Source organism: Lipotes vexillifer, unplaced genomic scaffold, assembly GCF_000442215.2.
Source record: "Lipotes vexillifer unplaced genomic scaffold, Lipotes_vexillifer_v1.1 scaffold40, whole genome shotgun sequence".
In the NCBI taxonomy this organism is placed as follows: domain Eukaryota; kingdom Metazoa; phylum Chordata; class Mammalia; order Artiodactyla; family Lipotidae; genus Lipotes; species Lipotes vexillifer.
This window is the reverse complement of record NW_006771578.1, coordinates 2401422-2420404: the sequence shown is the minus strand read 5'-3', so window position 1 is coordinate 2420404 and position 18983 is coordinate 2401422. Positions and strand designations below refer to the sequence as shown.

General features: G+C 41.4%; 1 protein-coding gene across 1 annotated transcript in view; it reads right to left on the bottom strand.

The window, feature by feature from the left end:
• PCOLCE2 (procollagen C-endopeptidase enhancer 2) overlaps positions 1-18983 on the bottom strand; it is a 70518-nt gene that overhangs the window by 49497 nt on the left and 2038 nt on the right. The window contains exon 2 of the mRNA XM_007446981.1: positions 18003-18113. Coding sequence (XP_007447043.1) covers positions 18003-18113 — 111 coding nt within the window. The remainder of the gene's footprint in view (positions 1-18002; positions 18114-18983) is intronic.

Below are 18983 nucleotides of genomic sequence, written 5' to 3'. Positions count from 1 at the left end.
CCCGTGTCCCCTGCATCGGCAGGCGGACTCTCAACCACTGCGCCACCAGGGAAGCCCTAGGCCTGTTTTTAAGAGTCTAAAATTAAATTCATTTACTGTCTTACATTTAATAGTATTTTCACATAAACAAGAGAGATGATTCTAGAGTGTGCCAGTACATTTGGTAATAGAACCAAAGGCAGTCAGTTTTATTTTTTATTCTTGTCTCTAAAAGTGAGAAAATCCTAAGCATCACAGGATGTCAAGAATGGCAGCAAGTGTTTGCTGGCTTTGTCAGAAAGTTCTGGAGAGTCAAATCAAATTAGGACCCGGAATAACAGTGATTTCTCATTACACATGGCAGCATTCTGTAAGATGTTAAGACTGATGGATTTATCACACTCAAGGCCTAGAAAGCTGACCGTTTCAATTTGGGCAAGAGCAATGAATGGGTTCCTGATTCTGTCTTGATAATATTTAGCTCTAGAAAGTATTTTTTCCCTTTCTGCTGCAGCATTTGGGTGTAGCTTGAAAATATGCCCAATGTTAAGTTATTGATTTATTTCTCTGAAAAGTGAAGGAAAACATCCAGTGTTGGGAATATGCCAAAGTCTCAGCAACCAAACACTTTGTACCCTAGTTCAAACTCAAAAGATTCCAATTTCTAATTTTCAATGTAAAATAGTGATGTTATGGCTCTGAATAATAGGTTTAGGGTAGGCAAGAAATAGGACTTATTGCTATAATACACCAGAGCAGGTCATTTGAAGCAGAAGAAATGTCTTTATAGACATTAACAGTGAAGTGAAGTGATTTTTTTTGTTTTTTACTACATACCTTCTTCGTTTCAAAAGCTTCATGAGCACCTTTATCTTCAGCCGCCGGCACACCTAAGCATAGTCCTATACTGCAGCAGTTCCTTGAACCTCACGCTTTAAAGACGGGGCTCACTTCCTCTCATCTAAATTACAGAAAGACCCTCCTACCTAGGCTCCCCTCTTCCACCCCAGCAGCCTATGCTCTATTCTCAACACAGCATCCAGGTGATCCTTTACAAGCACAAGTCACATTATGTCACTCCTGGCCCAGAACCCTGATGTGGCGCTGGATGGTTAGTTTCACGTGTCAACTTGGCTGGGCTGTAGCACCTAATGATTCAATCGACCATTAACCTAGGTGTGGCCATGAAGGTACTTCATAGATGTGTTCACATCTACAATCAGCTCACTAAGAAGGCTGTCTTGATAATGTGGGTGGGCTTCATCAAATCAGCTGAATGGCCTTAAGAGCAAAACCTTTCCCTGAGGAAGAAGGAATTCTGCCTCAAGACTACAGCATCTCAGCTCCCGACTGACAGCAACCAGCCAATTGACCTGACCTACAAATTTCAGATTGGCCAGCCTCCATAACTGCATAAGCCAATTCCTTGAAACAAATCTCTTTATATATGTATGTATGTATATGTGTGTATATATTTATATATACATATGTGTGTGTTTATGTGTATACATATATGTACATTATATGCACATGTGTATTTGTATGTATATATGCATATGTGTATATGTATATCCATGTCCTACTGGTCCTGTTTCTCTGGAGACTGCTGATACAGGCTTCCTGTGCCCAATGTCTTCCATTTGTCCCTCTGGATCCATTCTCCTCTCATCTCCATCCTACTCCCCTTACTGGGTGGTTGACCTGGATCAATGCATCAACCACTGTCTTCGGGTGCTGTGGCCGTGGGAAGCCCCAACAGGAAACAGAAAACACGGAAGAGAATTAGGTCAGGATATTAACTTCCCTGGCTCCTTCTCTGTGAGGTCCCCTTGGGTTGACTCCTGGGTTCTAGTAATACCTCTCTCCTCTAGGCTTCCCTACCCTTTTAAAACAGCTTCTCTGTAAACAACACCCCATCCCCAACATGCTATTTCAGGCATGCTGTTTTCCATGGAAACCCTGACTGATAGGCTCTCTATCTCACGCACACGGGTCTCCAGGCCTTATAGGATCTACCCCACCCTTCCCTGTCTGACCTCAGCGTCTGCTCCCTTCCCCTTTGTTCACTCCACAGGCTTCTTCGCTGCTCCCAGCACATGCCAGGCATGCGAAGCTCCTTGAGGGCAAGAATCTCTGTCTGCCCGGTTCATTGACATATCCCTGGTGCCCAAACACTGCCTAGAATATGCTAGGTGCTCAGTAAATACTTTTTGCCTAAATCAAATAAAATAATTTCATTGATTCCCACACCAGCATCCTTCCTTGTTGCATCCCTCATAGGTGCTCCATCTTGTGTCTTCGTCACAGCTCACAAAATAACACTAAGTGGGAAGAAAAATCTTGCCTCTTGTTGCCTGGCTTTGCAACAGAAGCTACCATGTCTGTTTCCCTCATAAAAGCCCCCAGGATCACTGAATACATATCTTGGGGAAGTGTGAAAATCACTACTCAGCCAGAGGCAAGTATCATCATCAACAGGATGACAATTTTACTGTTAATTCATCCTCACAAGATGTGAAGAATTCCCCCCAAATGACTTTTTTTTTTTTTTTTACGAAAGATTTATTGGCTAAATGGAATGAAATACCTAAACTTAAATATAATACTTAAGGTGATCTTATTCAATGTTATAAATGCTCATTCAACCAAGCAATTCTACAAATGTGAGAATTATGTTATATTCTAATCTCTTTCATTCAGGCTTCTATCACTTACATTTTTATAAGGATGTGTTGGCTTTAAAAGAATATAACGTTTTTACCAAAGCAAAGTAGCTAACAGAACACACTCTTGGTGCTGGTGGTGGTGGGATGAACTGGGAGACTGGGATTGACATATATACACTAATATGTATAAAATGGATAACTAATAAGAACCTGCTGTATAAAAAAATTTTTTTTAATAAAATTCAAAAAAAAAGAACACACTCTTAATTCATATTAACTGTTTTAGCTATTTCTCTACTTAACTATTTACAAATTCCAACCCCGAATGGTTTTATACATATAACTAACAGCTTACAAATTCAACATTAATATTGCAGCACTGTACTTTTGCATATATGAGAAGTGTAATGCATATTTATAGTGACACTGTGCAGTGGAACAAAAGGCACAGAAGAAGAACTTCACACAATGACGCATCTAAGAATGTTCACCCATATTGGAAGGTAAATATTCAGAAATCGACATTAAATCCACAGGGTGTGTTGTTCTGTTCATGTCACTGATGTTATGCTGACTGACTGGTGGTCACCCAGTACAACGATAAGGTGACTGATAATGCACAAACGCAGGGGGAGGTGCAAACAGCACACATATGGCACACAACTAGAAGCGAGGAGGATGCAGGAAGGGAACATCTCTTTTAACGGTAGCATTCTGCAGATTACAAACATTTTCAGTATAAGTCATTTTCAGAATAAGTCTCCTTCCCTAGAGATCTCTGGCAATAAATTGATACTCTTCTGCAGAGATCTATAGCTTCTGTGCTGTTCTGCCTAAAAGGAGGTGTAGTCATTGATCTATTCATTCATTCACTCATTCATTCGAACATTCATTCATTTATACATTCATTCTTTCATCAGCTACTATTGCCTGTGTCAAGCACTATGTTAGCTACTAGGAGAACAGAAAACTAAAATAAGGGTCTTGTCCTCAAGAGCCTTTCAGTTTAGTAGAGGAGACAGATTAGTAAACAGATGATCAGTGTTGCAATAAAGATACTCCCCGGATGCTATGGGAACACACAGGAAGTAGATTCCAGTCTGCACTGGGGGATAGACAGTCAGGAATGCTTTCTGGTAATTCCTTTCTGACTCAATAATTCTATGATTTATTTCTCTACTAAGAAATATAGTTTCATTATTTTCAGATATATAAATAGCTAAGATTTATAGAGAGTAATAAAACAATATATGCATTGCTCAGATTTATAGGGATAAATATATATAAGACTTATGGAGAATAATAAAGCAAGTTCATTAAAATTATAAATCACAATTATAATAATTAAAACAAGTATATTGGGCAATTCCTAGGGTAGATGTATGGCTCCTGATAATTGCCTTGCACTAAAAAAGAATTTTTTTCCTACCACATATATGTATCCCCCACACAATAAATGCCTAGTTGTAACCCCTAAAGAACAATGGTGCAAGTTCCTATTAGCTTGATGACTGTGCCAGAATCCCCCCTAAAATCTCAGTTGTTTTGGAGTATCTCCAAGGGATGTCTACACAGGCCCACAAAGCTGTCTGGCTCCCTAGTGATAGTGTTCACATGTCTTTCCTCTCTTACTGCTGGAAAGCAGTTTGGTGGCTCCTCATAAAGCAGAGAATTACCACATGATCCAGTAATTCCACTCCTAGGTGTATGCCCAAAGGGATTGAAAGCAGGGACTCAAACAGACACTTGAACACCAGTGTTCACAGCAGCGTTATTCAAAATTGCCCAAAAGTGGAAATAACTCAAGTGTCCATTCACAGATGAATGGATAAATAGAATGTTCCTGGTGATGGATGTGCCCACCAAGTCCCCTGAACGGGCCGATGAAGAGGAAGCATCTATCTGTTTCAAGGGTGTTATTTTCTGATGCTCCTAAGATTCTGCACCCTCCCAAGTTGCAGAGACTTGTGAGCCAGGATGAGGACAACACCTTCCTCCCAACTCTGCATCACTCCGTGTCACCTGGGACCCAAGACAACATTATGCACAGAAACTGACCCTTCAGCTCTTCCCCTGTCCACATCCCAAAGCACCTTTCAAAAGTAAAAGCCAAACAAACCAAATATAAAGAAGCAAAGAAGCAAACCAAATCCACTACCCTCTCCACAGGAGTTAACCTTAATTCATGAGCAAGGCCTTTCCACTCGTAATCATCCAAAAGACATTTTGTACTCGTAATGGACAAGAAATGTCAGAAGTTGCTTAATGCCACATACCTAGTCATCTGCATTCAGAGCAGTGATGACCTCACAGTTTCTTCAGGAACCATCAGTGGGGAGATGCTTTGCATCATCCAGGTTTCAGTTCAAATGTCACATCGTCAGCCTCAGTCTCTATTACATCACCTTGTTTTATTGTCTTCATGGTACTTATTCCTACCCTACTATTTGTGATCTATTTTATTGTCTCTCTTCCCCCCATAAAGAGTAAACACCATCAGTACGAGAACCTTCACTATTATCTCTCCAGAATATAAAACAAGGCCTGACACATATTAAGCATTCAATAAATATTTCATGGATGAATAATACTTTTTCTTCGAGTACTTACCCTGTGCTAAGCACGGTTTTTAATACTGTGCATGCAATAACTAATTTAATGCCCAAAATGATCCTATGAGGTAGAGAGTATTATTAGCCATATTTGATAGATGAGGAAACTCATCTCAAGGTCATACAGCTAGTATGTAACTCAAGGTCAAGGTTATACAGCTAGTAAGTAACTGTTTTGGTAATCTACTGCTGCATAACAAACAACCCCAAAATTTGGTGGCTTAAAACAACAATGTACTCTTATTTCTTATGGTTTTGTGACTTCACTGGTCTCAGCTGGGTGATTCTTGCTTGAATTATCTCATGCAATTACTATCAGTTCTCAGCTAGGGCTTAAGTTGTCTGAAGGCTTCACTGGGGCTGGTCCTCCAAGATGACTTTCTCACTCATATGTCTGGCACCCCAGCTGGGAATACTGGAACAGCTGGGGGCTGTCTGAGCATCTTTCTCTCTCTCTCCATGAAGCCTCGGTACAAGGCTAGCTTGGACTTCCTCATAGCATGGCAGTCCTTTTATGGCAGCTAGATTCCCCCAGAGTTCATGTTTTAAGAGACTAAGGCAAAAGCTTTAAGATTTCTTATGCCCCAACCCCAGAAGTCATGTAGTATCACTTCTGTCTCATTCTATTTTTTCATAGGGCCAGCCAAGATTCAATGTTTGGGGGTACTAGAAAAAGGCGTGAATACCAGGAGGTAAGGTTATTTAGGGGTCATATTTGGGGATTCACCACCATAATAGGAGAGCTGGTATTTGAACCCAGGCAGTCTGGCTCCAGAAACTGCACTCTTAACTATCAATAATATATCATGGGGTATCTCTATTAGGAATAAATGAATAAATTTGTTACTTAATTTGTATAACCAGTGGGGACTAATCTGATGATTTGAGCCTCCAAAAGCAATTAAAATCCCCATCTCTAAAGACAGAAAATTATTTGCAATTCTTAACTGACAATCCTTTCTCTGCCTCTAAACACCCTCGTCCTAAAAGTTAAGGGGCATTCTCAGTTGGTGCTGGGTGGGAGGTGGTTAGCTTGAGGAGAATCAGGGAAGGTTTGGAAGCACTTCTGTGGACAAAGTCTTATGAAAGACCATATTTTAAGTGAAGAAAGTACATAGTGCGTAGGAATGGGTATTTCCAATACCCATGGGAGCTAGCCATGCCCCAAAGGGATTTCCATCCAGCTTGAAATGCGTTGGCTTGCAGACAAGTTCTACACAAACACCACCCTTTTATGGCTTATTACAGTCCTGGAAGAGAGGTTGAAAAAAAAAATTTATTGACTACTTTCTTGCATCAAGCGCCGTGCCAAGGGTCTCTCATCTACCACCTCCTTCGATCCTCATGCTACCTTTACAACGCAGGTCTGGCCATGATAACCAACTTTGGAAAGTTCTAGAAAGTGCATCACATTCCTAGTAAATAGATGAAAAATATTTCAGTATGACTCGCCAATGCCCTTTCTACTAGTCACTGAGTGATGCCATACTTACAACACTCCACCGTGAAACTTGTTACCCTGTGCTACTGTGATCTTTTCCGGGACATCTCCCAGACTAGTGAAAGCCTCCTTGCCACACCAAGCCCTATTCTGGGACATGGTTTTCCAAACATTACAGTCTCCCTGCCCAACCCAGCATCTGATCTCTGAAAGGTACTTTAAAAATAGTTGTAATGAATTATGATTTCTTCCCAGAAGGTCAATCATAGCCCAGGGCTTTTAGAAAGTCTGTATCAGACCTCTATCAGACCCTTACTGAGACAGGCTGGGACCGGGGACCCTCTGCTGCAGTGCCTGCACCTGGAAAAATGTCTCCTCAATCAACAAAATATAAAGAAACTATAAGGGACTAAAAATAACTGCGTGCGTGCCCAGTTGGGGCAAATTATAGACAACAAGATACAAAGAGATCAGAAACCCAACTGCCACTTCTGAAGAGCCCAGAGCAAAAACAGGGGTAATGTGCACGTCACCTGCACTCAACTCCACCAAAAGGGTGGGCAAGCCACCTAAGCCACACCTCCAGCCCGACCCCTGGACACACCCTTATCCTCACCCCATATAAGGAACCAGCTTGCTGCCCTTCCCCAGAAATGAGCAAGGGAACCTGTTACTTGTTTTCGCTCCCCCGCTGCTGCAGCAGGGGCCCCAATAAAGCACGGCCTGAATTTCTTGTCTGGCCTCTTATCAATTTCTATCGATTAAGGAAAGTCAAGAACCCTAGTCCGTAACACTATCAATTCACTTCTAGGAGCGGTAAGCAGCAATCAAATCTCCACTGGCTTCCCTGTGCTTCTTATCAGCTTGGTCCACAGAACAGCCCATCTGTGACTAAAAGGTCTCTCCCTCCCTCTGCACTTTGGGAAACACTATTTTATTATATGTCATGTCCAGGAGTGTCTTGGGGCTGAGGTGGTGAAAGAGAGGTGATATTTAGTGGCAGGGCTTGTGCAGCTTTAATTGCAACTCCCCACGTCTCTGTGGTTGTTCCATTTACTTTTAGATATTTATATTGGTTTTACAGAAACTTGCCACCTTGACTCTTATAATATATCTGAAGAAAACGCTTCTATTCTCCTAAGTCCCTAGAGTAAGAAATTCAAGAGGACCCCCAAAGCGCCATTGCCACTGTCAATAAAGCTGCTAAATTATAATGTGCAGGGGTGTTTTAGTGATTACGTTTTTCATAGGCATACAGATAAAACTTGACTGTGCAGCAGCTAACCACGGGAACACTTTCCAAACTCTAAAAGCAGGACAATGTGAAAAAAAATAAAGAAAGAGAAAGCCTTAGAATTAGGAGCCCTGTAGATGCATCTCTGGTCTCCAGCATAGAGCAACCAAGCAATGAAACCACTCTCTTTTTCTTTTTTTTTCTGTCAATACCTGATAGATGGCAAGGAATCTGCAAATTTTATGGAACAATTCAAATTCGCCTATAATTTCATATAATAAATTGAACTCTGGGATAGGAGTGTGAAACTAATTCCATCAGTCTTTTTAATAATACAATCTTTAAAACCATTTCTGGGTGTTTTACCTCTGTTAAATGCTTTCTCATTATACAGCTCTTTAATAGAGGGGTTTTAAATGTGTTATCTTTGTGCTCTATTACTATAGTGATGTTTCAGGAAAAATGACTTTTTGTCATTAATATATTATTAAAGAGAATCTCTTTCAGAAAAAAGAAATACCCAAAGAGGACTTCATTTTCATGGTCTCTCATTTTCTTCTCTACTCATTAAGCCCTTTCTAAGGCATCTGCCTTCAACCAGCCCTAAAAATACAAGCGGTACAAATAAGCACATTAATAAAACATCATGTTTTCAATCAATAAAAACATATTTGATTTCCATGTGAGACAGCAAAGAAAAACAAAACAAAACAAGCAACAGAAGCCCTTAAAAGCAAGCAGGAAACTAAACAAATTTAGAAAAATTGGGCTGAGGCCCCAGTGGGAAATCGTCACCTACTTGCTTATTTATTTAGGATTTATATTCCCCCTGCTTCTCGGAAGGACTGAAGGCAGCATGGAAAATGTTTTAATGCTTCCAGCATTTTATCAATTGAAACCTAACTGGGACAGTTTAAGTGTCATAAGAATCACAAAGTTTCTGAATTATTCTCTCCTAATTAAAAAACAGACAACATGTAGCTATAGTGCTCTTTTCCCATTCATATAATGCTCAAGTTTGGGTATGCAGACATTCTCTGTTAATTACACTCATCTTTACTAAGGAATTAGATATGAATAATATTAAGTCAAGCATTGGGTTAACTTACTATTCAGGCAGCTGAAGTAACGAAGCCTAGTCTAACAAATGTATAGGTACATTAAAACAAACCCCATAGTTGACTGGAATTTAAATCTCTATATAATTCTAAATCCTACATGTATTTTCAAGCCAGGAAATATGTGTTTAAGGCCAAAATTCCATTCCGCTATCTGTCCTGCTGTGGTTATGCCAGGCAAATAACAGTTACAGTAATTTTAGAACCCCTTGCCATACCCTTAGGTATGATTAAGCGACTTAAATGTTGAGTTCCTGTCTAAATTCACTATTTGTTTTCTCAAATTATATACCTAGCACCAATCTAAATAGAACATCACTAAATGTTTCAATTTTCATGCAATTCCACGCCCCGCCACTGCTGACTTGCTTTTCATGAAGCCATATGAAGGTTAGTGGGAAGATGTAAACCCCAATCACATTTTCAATCTATCATTTCTCTAAAGTAAATGTGAATGCCATTTAAACTTAATCAGGCTTTTGGAGGATGGATTCAGTATGATGACTTTAACACACATAAGTAACAAAATCACCCTATGGTAAGGAATGCCTTTTTTTTTTTTTTTTTGGCCATGCTGTGAGGCTTGCAGGATCTTTCCTCACCAGGGATCAAGCCCGTGACCCCCGCAGTGGAAGCACGGCACCCTAACTACTGGATCGCCGGGGAATTCCTGGGAATGTCCTTCCTCCCATAGCTGTGGAGGCCCCAGGGCTGACCTTGGAATGCCTTTACACAATTGTTTATTAGGTGTATTTGGAAATATCAAGGCATGTGTTGTAAAACAGCCCTGTGCTGTCAAACAAAGGACATATAACAATTTCTCAAGTCTTAGAGCAGCACAGATGTAAAGTGGGTCATAACATCTTTTACTCTTTGCATGAGGTAATAATTGTTTTCATTTAAATAATCTAAGAACTTCAATAATTTTTAAAATGTCAATCAGCCTTATTCCACATTATCAATACTTAAAACTGCTTACAGTGAGTAGCATAATTATTTACACAACATAATTGCTACTGATTTTCTTATCTAACTACTCCCTACCAGATTATAAACTCCGTAAGCATAGAAACTATGCCTTAATTTTTTACCCCTGGGGCCCAGCCCAATGCTCAGTACATAGCAGATGCACAATAAGCATTGAGCGAGTGTTTATTGGTTAAATAAGTGCATAATAGTGCATTTGTGTCACCAAGTCAGAAAATGTGCTAGGCTTTTCAAACCATTTGCAGGGATATTAGGCAAGATACAAGGTCTTTGGACCTCACTTTTACCATTTGTGAAATGGACATACTAACATGTATCCACTGACATCACGGAATTGGACGCAGATGAAGTAACCATACGTTATTATTTTAGATCTGCGACCTGTATAATAACCAGTATATTTAATTCCAGTTGCATAGAAAAAAAAAAAGGTCGTTAGCAAAATGACAGTACGTGTATTACCTGGGGAATCTGAAGATCTACATATGACAATTTTTGCCTTTTTCCTCTGCATGAATTAGCTAAATAAGGAAAAAGTTGCCACATACTTTCGGCTTAAATAGGACTGACTATTCATTGCTATAATTCTCCTTCCATTTCTGGCATAAGCCTGTGACTTTCTGATCGGCCCACATTATTTACTTCAGAGTTAAAGGAACCACCAAATTTTAAACTGCTCAAATGTTTGCTGGTTTTTTCCCAAGCCAGATTTCTGCTCAAAATAATAACTGAAACCTTCAATAATCTGCTCTCTAATTTCAGTACTTTCAAATTTGTTTTGGAAATAAAAAAGAGATATAAATCATAAACAAATACCTTGTAATTCTGATAATGTTTTGTAACAATAAGACCACATACATGAGTAATCTCATTTTAAAAAACTGTTTTGTAAATTATGCCCACCTTTAAATCTAAGAACAAAATCATTTTCACTGACATCTGCATACCAGCTGCTGTTTCTGTTAGATAACAACAGGAATTCAGATGCAATATTTAGTGTTAACTTTGGGAACCAATTTAAAATAACAATTCCTACATACCTATTCGAGGAGAGTTCCCAGAATGTTCTAGGCTTCAAGTTTCCTCTAATTTGCATAGTTGCTATAAACCAAGTTTCAGCTGGTTCCACTTAGCCGGCCATACCATACGCAGCCCAAGTCAAACTCTGAATAGAGTTGCTTTCACAAGGTATTATTTTGCTACTAAAGCCTCTTTTCTTTTTTTTTTTTAAATTGTGTCAAATTATAAATATGAATCTCTAATTCTACTGGGATTATAAAATGAACAAGTTATCGATGAAAAGATCAAGGAACCGAAGGATTGGGTGACATGCCAAGTTTGCAATGAATTTATAAGGAAACCGTTAATAGAATGGTGATCTTTGTGCTGGTGGACCCAAGAAGGCAAGGTGCCTGTTGGGTTTTATTTCCCTTCCCACCCAGAGCCTGGGGAATGCGTTCATCCCAGGCAGCCTCCCATGCTCATATCTCCCAGGTATTCATCTGTGTGTCTCCAGCACCTACAGCCTTGCTTGGTGGGCTCTTGGTAAACGTGCCTTGCCAGTGTAGCAGTGAGCCACATCCCACCAGCTGTGCTCTTTTTGACACTGGTCCACTCTCCCTGACTTGTTTTAGGGATCTCAGAGGTCTCTTACTGTCTCCTGCACAGTCTTGCCCCTTTGGGCACATGTACCCAGCAGGGGGACCACTGTGATAGAGCGGTCCAGGTGGTGGTATGTCAATACTTGGAGTTTCATTTCTTCTTACCGGGCTTGGTACAGGCGCAGTTCTCATCCTCCAATCACTTTGGGTGACTTTTGCCTCAACCCAGTCATGTTGTCCTTCCAAGCCTGCTTAGAAGACCAGCCACCATTTTCCAAAAATTATACTTCCCTTAGCTGTCAAATCATACTTAAGTCCTACCCACCCCCCACGTATGCAGACTTGGTATTTTATGAAGATGCCCCTTAGGTTACAGTCCTGAACCTCAACTCTTTTTTTTTTTTTTTTTTTTGGCGGTACGCGGGCCTCTCACTGTTGTGGCCTCTCCCGTCGCGGAGCACAGGCTCCTGATGCGCAGGCCCAGAGGCCATGGCTCACGGGCCCAGCCGCTCTGCGGCATGTGGGATCTTCCCGGACCGGGGCACGAACCCGTGTCCCCTGCATCAGCAGGCGGACTCTCAACCACTGCGCCACCAGGGAAGACCCTGAACCTCAACTCTTACGAGAAACTAAGAAACCCTCAACTCCATCATTAGTAACAAAATATTTAACAATTTCTTAACCCTCAAATTCTCTGATTTGAACTCTAGCCATACGTTTTTTAGAACACACTCAGCAAAATTAAATAGTAAAACCTAAGCCTAGTTGAGGTCACCAAGAGTTGGTGGCGAGAAAGATATAGTTGAGTCAAGAGGCTTGAGTTCCGGTCGCAGCTTCAGCACTACACAGAACAAGCATCAGCTTCCTCGTTTGCAAAGCAGAAGTACAACTAAGCAGCACGGAGCACGTGTGTCCTCAACACATCTTCACATGAGTAAAATTAGCCTCGAAATTTTTCTAGAACAGCACTGTCCAAAGGAACTTTTTGTGATGATGGAAATATTCATATTATATACTGTCCAATATGGTGGCTGCCATCTACATGTGGCCATTGAGCATCTGAAATATGGCCAGGGTGACTGAGGAACTGGAATTTTAATTTTTAACTTAATTTTAATTAGTTTAAATTTAAAGAGCCAATGTTGATAGTGTATTTAGACAGTGCGGCCGTCCAAGAAATAACAAGGAAAATTTTAAAGTCCTATAATTTAAGGGCAAATCTAAATTTCCAATCCGCAAGCTGTACTTCCATCTCAGAAAGTCCAATACAAACGGCTAGAAAGTTTGCTTGTGACCACTAGCCTTCACCTTTCTCAAAGTATACAGACGTTAACATTAGGCTTTTCCCACCTCCACACCCCCACTGATAAGACAGAGTTTGATGAAGAGGATATGGTGGTGAAAGCCACCTTGCTGGGACACGTCTCCAGTCTGGAGGAATGGACTGCAAAGCAGATGAGTGGTGAGAAGCAGGATCTTTCTAGCTACGGGAACTTGAGCTTGGGGGCTACTCTGAAGACTCTTCCGTCTTGAGGGAAGTAGGCTAGACGTATGTGGAGACAGAGAGTAGATTAGTGGTTGCCTGGGGCAGGGGATAGGTCTTGAGGGGTCTCTATGATGTTGAATAGCCAGTGGGAATTCTATTCTTGGTTTACTGACTGCAGGAGCTGGAAAATGGACTGGATCCACTGGTTTCCAGAAAGTCTTTAATGGACAGCCTTGGATGAGGCCACACCAGAGTACAGCCCTGTCTGGAGCAGACGTCAAGCAAGGGTCCAGAGCCTGGTGCGTTGGGCCTCTTGGCCGGTGCCACTCCACCCTAGCTGCATTCAGAACCACTAAGACAACTGCTTTAGGCAGAAGAGTCCACATTTCTTCATCTCCTTGGTTATCCCTCTTGTCCATTCTACCATCTTCTCTCTCCTGGAGGCCACACAGCTTCCTAATTGGTCTCCCTGTCTCCACTCTTAACGCCCCACAATTCATCTTCCACACAGCAGCCAGAATGATCTTTTAAAATCAGAACATCTCACTCCTTTGCTTAAGATTCTCCAGCGGCTTCCTACTCTTCTTCACCCTGCTCACCTTTTTTACTTCTTGCATCGTCCCGCTTACTCATTCTGTTCCAGCCACAGTGACCTCCTGGCTGCTCCTCAGACAAATCAAGCTTGCCTGCACCTCAGGGCCTTTGCACCCGCCGGTCCCTCTGCCTAAAAATGCTCTTCCCCAGACTTTCACATGGCTGGATCCTTATCACTCAGGCCTCAGCTCAAATGTCGCCTCCTCAGAGTGGCCATTCCCGACCACCTCATCCATAGCTGCTTCTATCCCACCACTGTGTTATATTTGTTGGTTTTTTTCTACATATTTCTTGAGGTATATTTAACATATTCTAAAACTCACCCATTTTAACAGCACAATTAAATAATTTTTAGTAACTATACCAAGTTGTACAACCATCACCATAGGTCATTTCCACCTTTGAGATCCCTCATGACCATTAACTGTTAATCTCCATACCTATCCCCTGCCCCAGGCAACCACTAATCTACTCTCTGTCTCTACAGATTTGCCCTTTTGGAATTGGAATACAGTTATTATCTAATATTCCACTGCTCTGTTTTATTTTATTTAAAAAAATTTTTTATCGTGGTAAAATATACATAACATAAAATGTACCATTTTCACCATTTTAAAGTGTATGGGTCAGTGGCATTAAGTTGTGCAACAATCACCACCATCCATCTCCAAAACTTTCTCATCTTTCCCAACTGAAACTCTGTATCCATTAAATACCAACTCTCATTCCTCTACCCCCCCAGCCCGTGGAAACTACCATTCTACTTCCTGTCTCTATGATTCTGATTACTGTAGGTGCCTCACGTAAGCAGAATCACACAGTATTTGTTCTTTTGTGACTGGCTTATTTCACTTAGCATAATGTCTTCAAGGTCCACCCATGTTGTGGCATGTGTCAGAATTTCCTTACTTTTTAAAGCTGAGTAATGTTCCTTTGTATACCATATTGTGTTTGTCCATTCATCTATGGATAGATACTTGGGTTGCTTCCACCTTTTGGCTATTGTGAATAACGCTGCCATGAATATGGACGTATAAATATCTGTTCAAATCCCAGCTTTAACTTCTTTGGGGTATATACCCCGAAGTGGAACTTCTGGGTAATATGGTAATTCTAAGTTTAATTCCTTGAGAAAGTATCCTATTGTTTTCCACAGCAGCTGCACCATTTTACACTCCTACCAGCAATGTAGGAGTGTATCAGTGTAGTGATATTACATATCACTATGTAATATTTTCTTCTTTACTTGTTTGTTTAAATATTAACTGCCTGTCTCTCCAAACTAGGATGCTAGCTGCATGAGGGCAAGGAGCTTGGCTGTCTTGTTCACCAAAACTCCAGTGGTACCCAAGAACCAACACACATTTGCTGAATGAATGACAGACCTTAGGGCCACCAGCTTCTACAAGCTTTAGTGCTACCACAGTCCTCCTTCTTTTATCAACCCCAGGATACACAGAAGCTAGGGAGCTCCTTTCTTCTACTCTGACACACCAGAGGACCATGTAGAAGAACTGGGAATATTTTTCCCAATGATTCCGTGCTTTTCCTTGTGAAATACAAAGAAATGAAGATATTTTGAAACAGATCTTGAGAGCATCCAGGGCCTTTGGGAACATTCTGCTGAGACTGTAATTATAACCAGGAGAATGTGCTGGGCTCCTCTGGAAGTTCTTGGTGCTACTCATATGCAAACATAAAAGAGGCAGTCCCTTGAAACAGAATCAAATGGCTAAGAGTGAAAACTATAAAGCTTTTCACTAGAAAAGCAAATTGTGCAGTCCCTTCTTGTGCATTACCTATGCTTTCTAAAAATATATATTTTTCCAAAAAGGCTGGCATTTGCTACCCAACTTTTGAGCATTAGTTCAGGCAGCCTGGGCAAACCACAAATAAATATGTCACAGAGACTGCTTGCTGTTTGCTTGTTTTCCCTTCTTTCCACAGTTGATAGAAGACTTTTATTCAAAAGAAGACCCTTGAATTTTAGCGGAGCACATGGATTCCTGACATGAAGACTTCATTTCAGGGCTTCCCTGCAGCTAGAAGTGGCCATGTAACTAATAACTAGCCAGTGCAATGTAAAGAGCAAGGTGCAGGTAATTCTGCACAATGTCCTTAACGGGAGGATCTGTGCCCTTCCTCTCTTCCTTTTTGTTGGCTAAACCATGAACCTGATGGCTGGGACTTGAGCACAGTATCTAAGCAGATACTGAGTGCCTAATGATTTGAGGCTGCCACACCAATCTTGGATCGCCTACCTCCAGATTCCTTTACATGGGAGAGAACCAAGCTTCTGCTTGAGCGATTGTTACTTTGGATATCTGTTACTAGGAGCCAACCTAGTCCTAACGCACACGGAATCTCTCCAGTAAGATCACAGGAGAACCCAAGCACAGAAATAAGTGCTTCCTAGTTACACATAACAAAGTCTGTTGTTCCATCAAAGTCTGAGCTGCTTTAAAGCTGATGCCAAGCCCAGCTTAGCCAATATACTAAGGGGGTGGCAGTGATCTGCCATATTGCCTACCAGTCAGAAGAAAGGATGAGTCAATACTAACAACGGTAACGGTGGTAGCTAACGTTTAGTGAGCACTTCTTATAACGCAGACACTCAGCCAAAGAGCTTTATACATACCATCTCATGTTATCTTCACAACAGTCCTGAGGTTTAAAGATAAATCCATCACACGGCTTATGAGTGATGGAATGAGAGCCAGCATGCCACACCTTTACATTGTACCCATAAGGAGCATCCATTATACTTCCTCTTTCCCACACATAAAAATAAGGTAGTCAGGCCTCTGCGAGGGCACACCCCTCCTTTACCAAGGACAACTTTCACTGGACACCCTTCCCCACCTCCAAAACTAACATTGTCCCGAAGACCCAAAACACTGGGCTAACCATGGAGTCAACTTGCTAGGCACATGGTGCCTCTCAGTCACTAATTTCCTTGCGTCATTTTTAACTTACAGCCATTTAATCATAACTGAAACACAACTATAACATAAAAACCAAGTTACATGTTTGTTTCGGAGCCTTATTTCACATTTATGCTAATATCAATATTGCAGAGCTATTTTTCATGACCATCCTCTCCTGGCCCCATGTGTTGCAATAACATAATGAAATCTGTACCAATTCATTAGATAGCCAATGTTTTACAGGAAAGCATCAATGCGTATAGGAACTGACTTTTATTTAAGGAGGGAGACCCCCTCACATCTGCCTGTCAAATGACCTTCTTGGTGGGAAGGCCTCACTGCAAAATAGGCTTTACTTCATAGAAAGTTGGACTTACGCAATGCTTGATCAAGTCAGTTTATATGATTGTTCTAGACCTCAGCTTCCTCATCTATAAAATGGGGATAATAATACTTCCTCACAGTGATTTCAAAGATTCAGTGAGATTATGCTTGTTACCTACTTGGCACAGTGCCTGGCACCCAGTAAGTGCTCAATAAGAGGTACCTACTTTTAAAAATCATTAATTCATGGGTGGTACAATCTGACTGAATGAAGCTTTCAGTGAACTAATGTGTTCAATTACCAAACAACTTCCCAAAATTGAAAAAAGAAGATAATGGTCACTACTATGCTCACTTGGAAAGATGACTCACTCTAGCTGACTAAATCCGGACTCATTTTTTTAAGGCTGGCCGTCTCTAAATCTGATTTCTTACCTTGACTCAGCATAATCTATGCCATTAGTAACCAACCTGGGCATTTTGTTAGTTTTTGTTTTTAGGCTTTTTCTCCCCTAAGTTATTGTTATTCTCTATTCTTAGATTGCCTTTAGTGGTGGTTTTAAGTCAGAGACATTAAGTGGGACTGTTTTTTTCTTTTTCTTTCCCCTTTTCTTCCCCCTAATGGTTATAGTCAGAGGTGAGTACTACCTTTGATCTTCTATCTGCCACTGGGAGACATTTATGAAAGGCACAGGCAACAAATAGCTTCTAGAAGTCTTTATGATGGGCCTTTGCCTGAAGATAGCCTTAATTTTGAATCCATGAAACTCAGCTGAGTCAGACTGGGTTTTCAGACAAACATCTGCTTTAAGAATTTATCCCTGCAAGCATTATCTCGAGCCCTTTCTAACTGTTAATGCAGGGCACCACTAGTTCTATTAAAAATCTCCCAAATAGTAGAGGTAAATCCAACATTTCACTATTACAGACATTTGCCCCCAACCCAAATTCTGACAGCAGAGGAAAGAAGCGGCAGCTCTTCCACTGTTTCCAGTATTCACTTTTGGAGAATACCCTCCTAAAAAATGCTTACTGTGATTTTCCAGGTACATTTGCTATTTGGAGGGTACACTCCAGGAAAACCTTCGCTGCCAATAAAGCCAGACTCGCCAGTAAGAATGCCGCCACATGTGAAAACAGGTCTGGGAAAATAAAAGAAGAAAAGAAATTTGAAACACTGTCTAACAATTTAATGTCAATTTCAGAAAGATGCAGTCTATTAATATGGATAAAGTGAATACTGACAATTAACTGCCTGCATCATATACGGGGTTTGAAATACTTGTTAGCTCTTAGAATAAATTCTAGCCTGCTAAAACATTCAGTCCAGCTGCCATCTGTCTCCGCCATAATATCAAGATCAATCTATCCGTCCATCCATCCATATGCAATCAAGTCCTCCACATAAGTGGTAAGATCTTACAGGAAAATGGTAAATGGAAAATTTAACTGCGGGGAGTGAGAGAGAGAGGGTGAGAGCTAGGCTCCGTGAAGTGCGTGGTTTTAAAGCTAGACAAGTAATTGGTTAATATAAAAAAGTTTTAATTTCCTGGATTTGGAGAGATGCCTAATTCTCTTTGTTTGAAAAATCGTTGGCCATTGGCAGAACCTCCCATTGAAAAGGAGCAGGCAAAGTTGGCCATAGGGCGGGTCTCCCGGCCCAGGTCCTGGAGCCATCTGGCAGCTCAGAGGTTGAAGAGTTAAACTTGCCAAGAGCCGCTCCCCGGGCGCCGGGCAACTCGCGTTTTTCCCTAGGCTTCTGTCTCTGGGCAAAGCCTCTCCGGGGAAGAAAACAGGAGTAAAGCAAAGTCCACACATTTGGGTCCCAGTGCTTCCCAGCGCCCGCCTGAACTTTCGGGGAGAGGAGAGGTGGTGGCCGGCCGGCTGCGGGGCCGTGGGGCGGGCGGAGCTGGGGGGCGCCGGAAGGAGCCCCGAGGACAGGCGCCATCCCGGGGTCCTGGTGGCGTGTGGGTCCCCCGGCGCCCCGAAGCGGAGTGGGTAAAGCCAAGCCGGG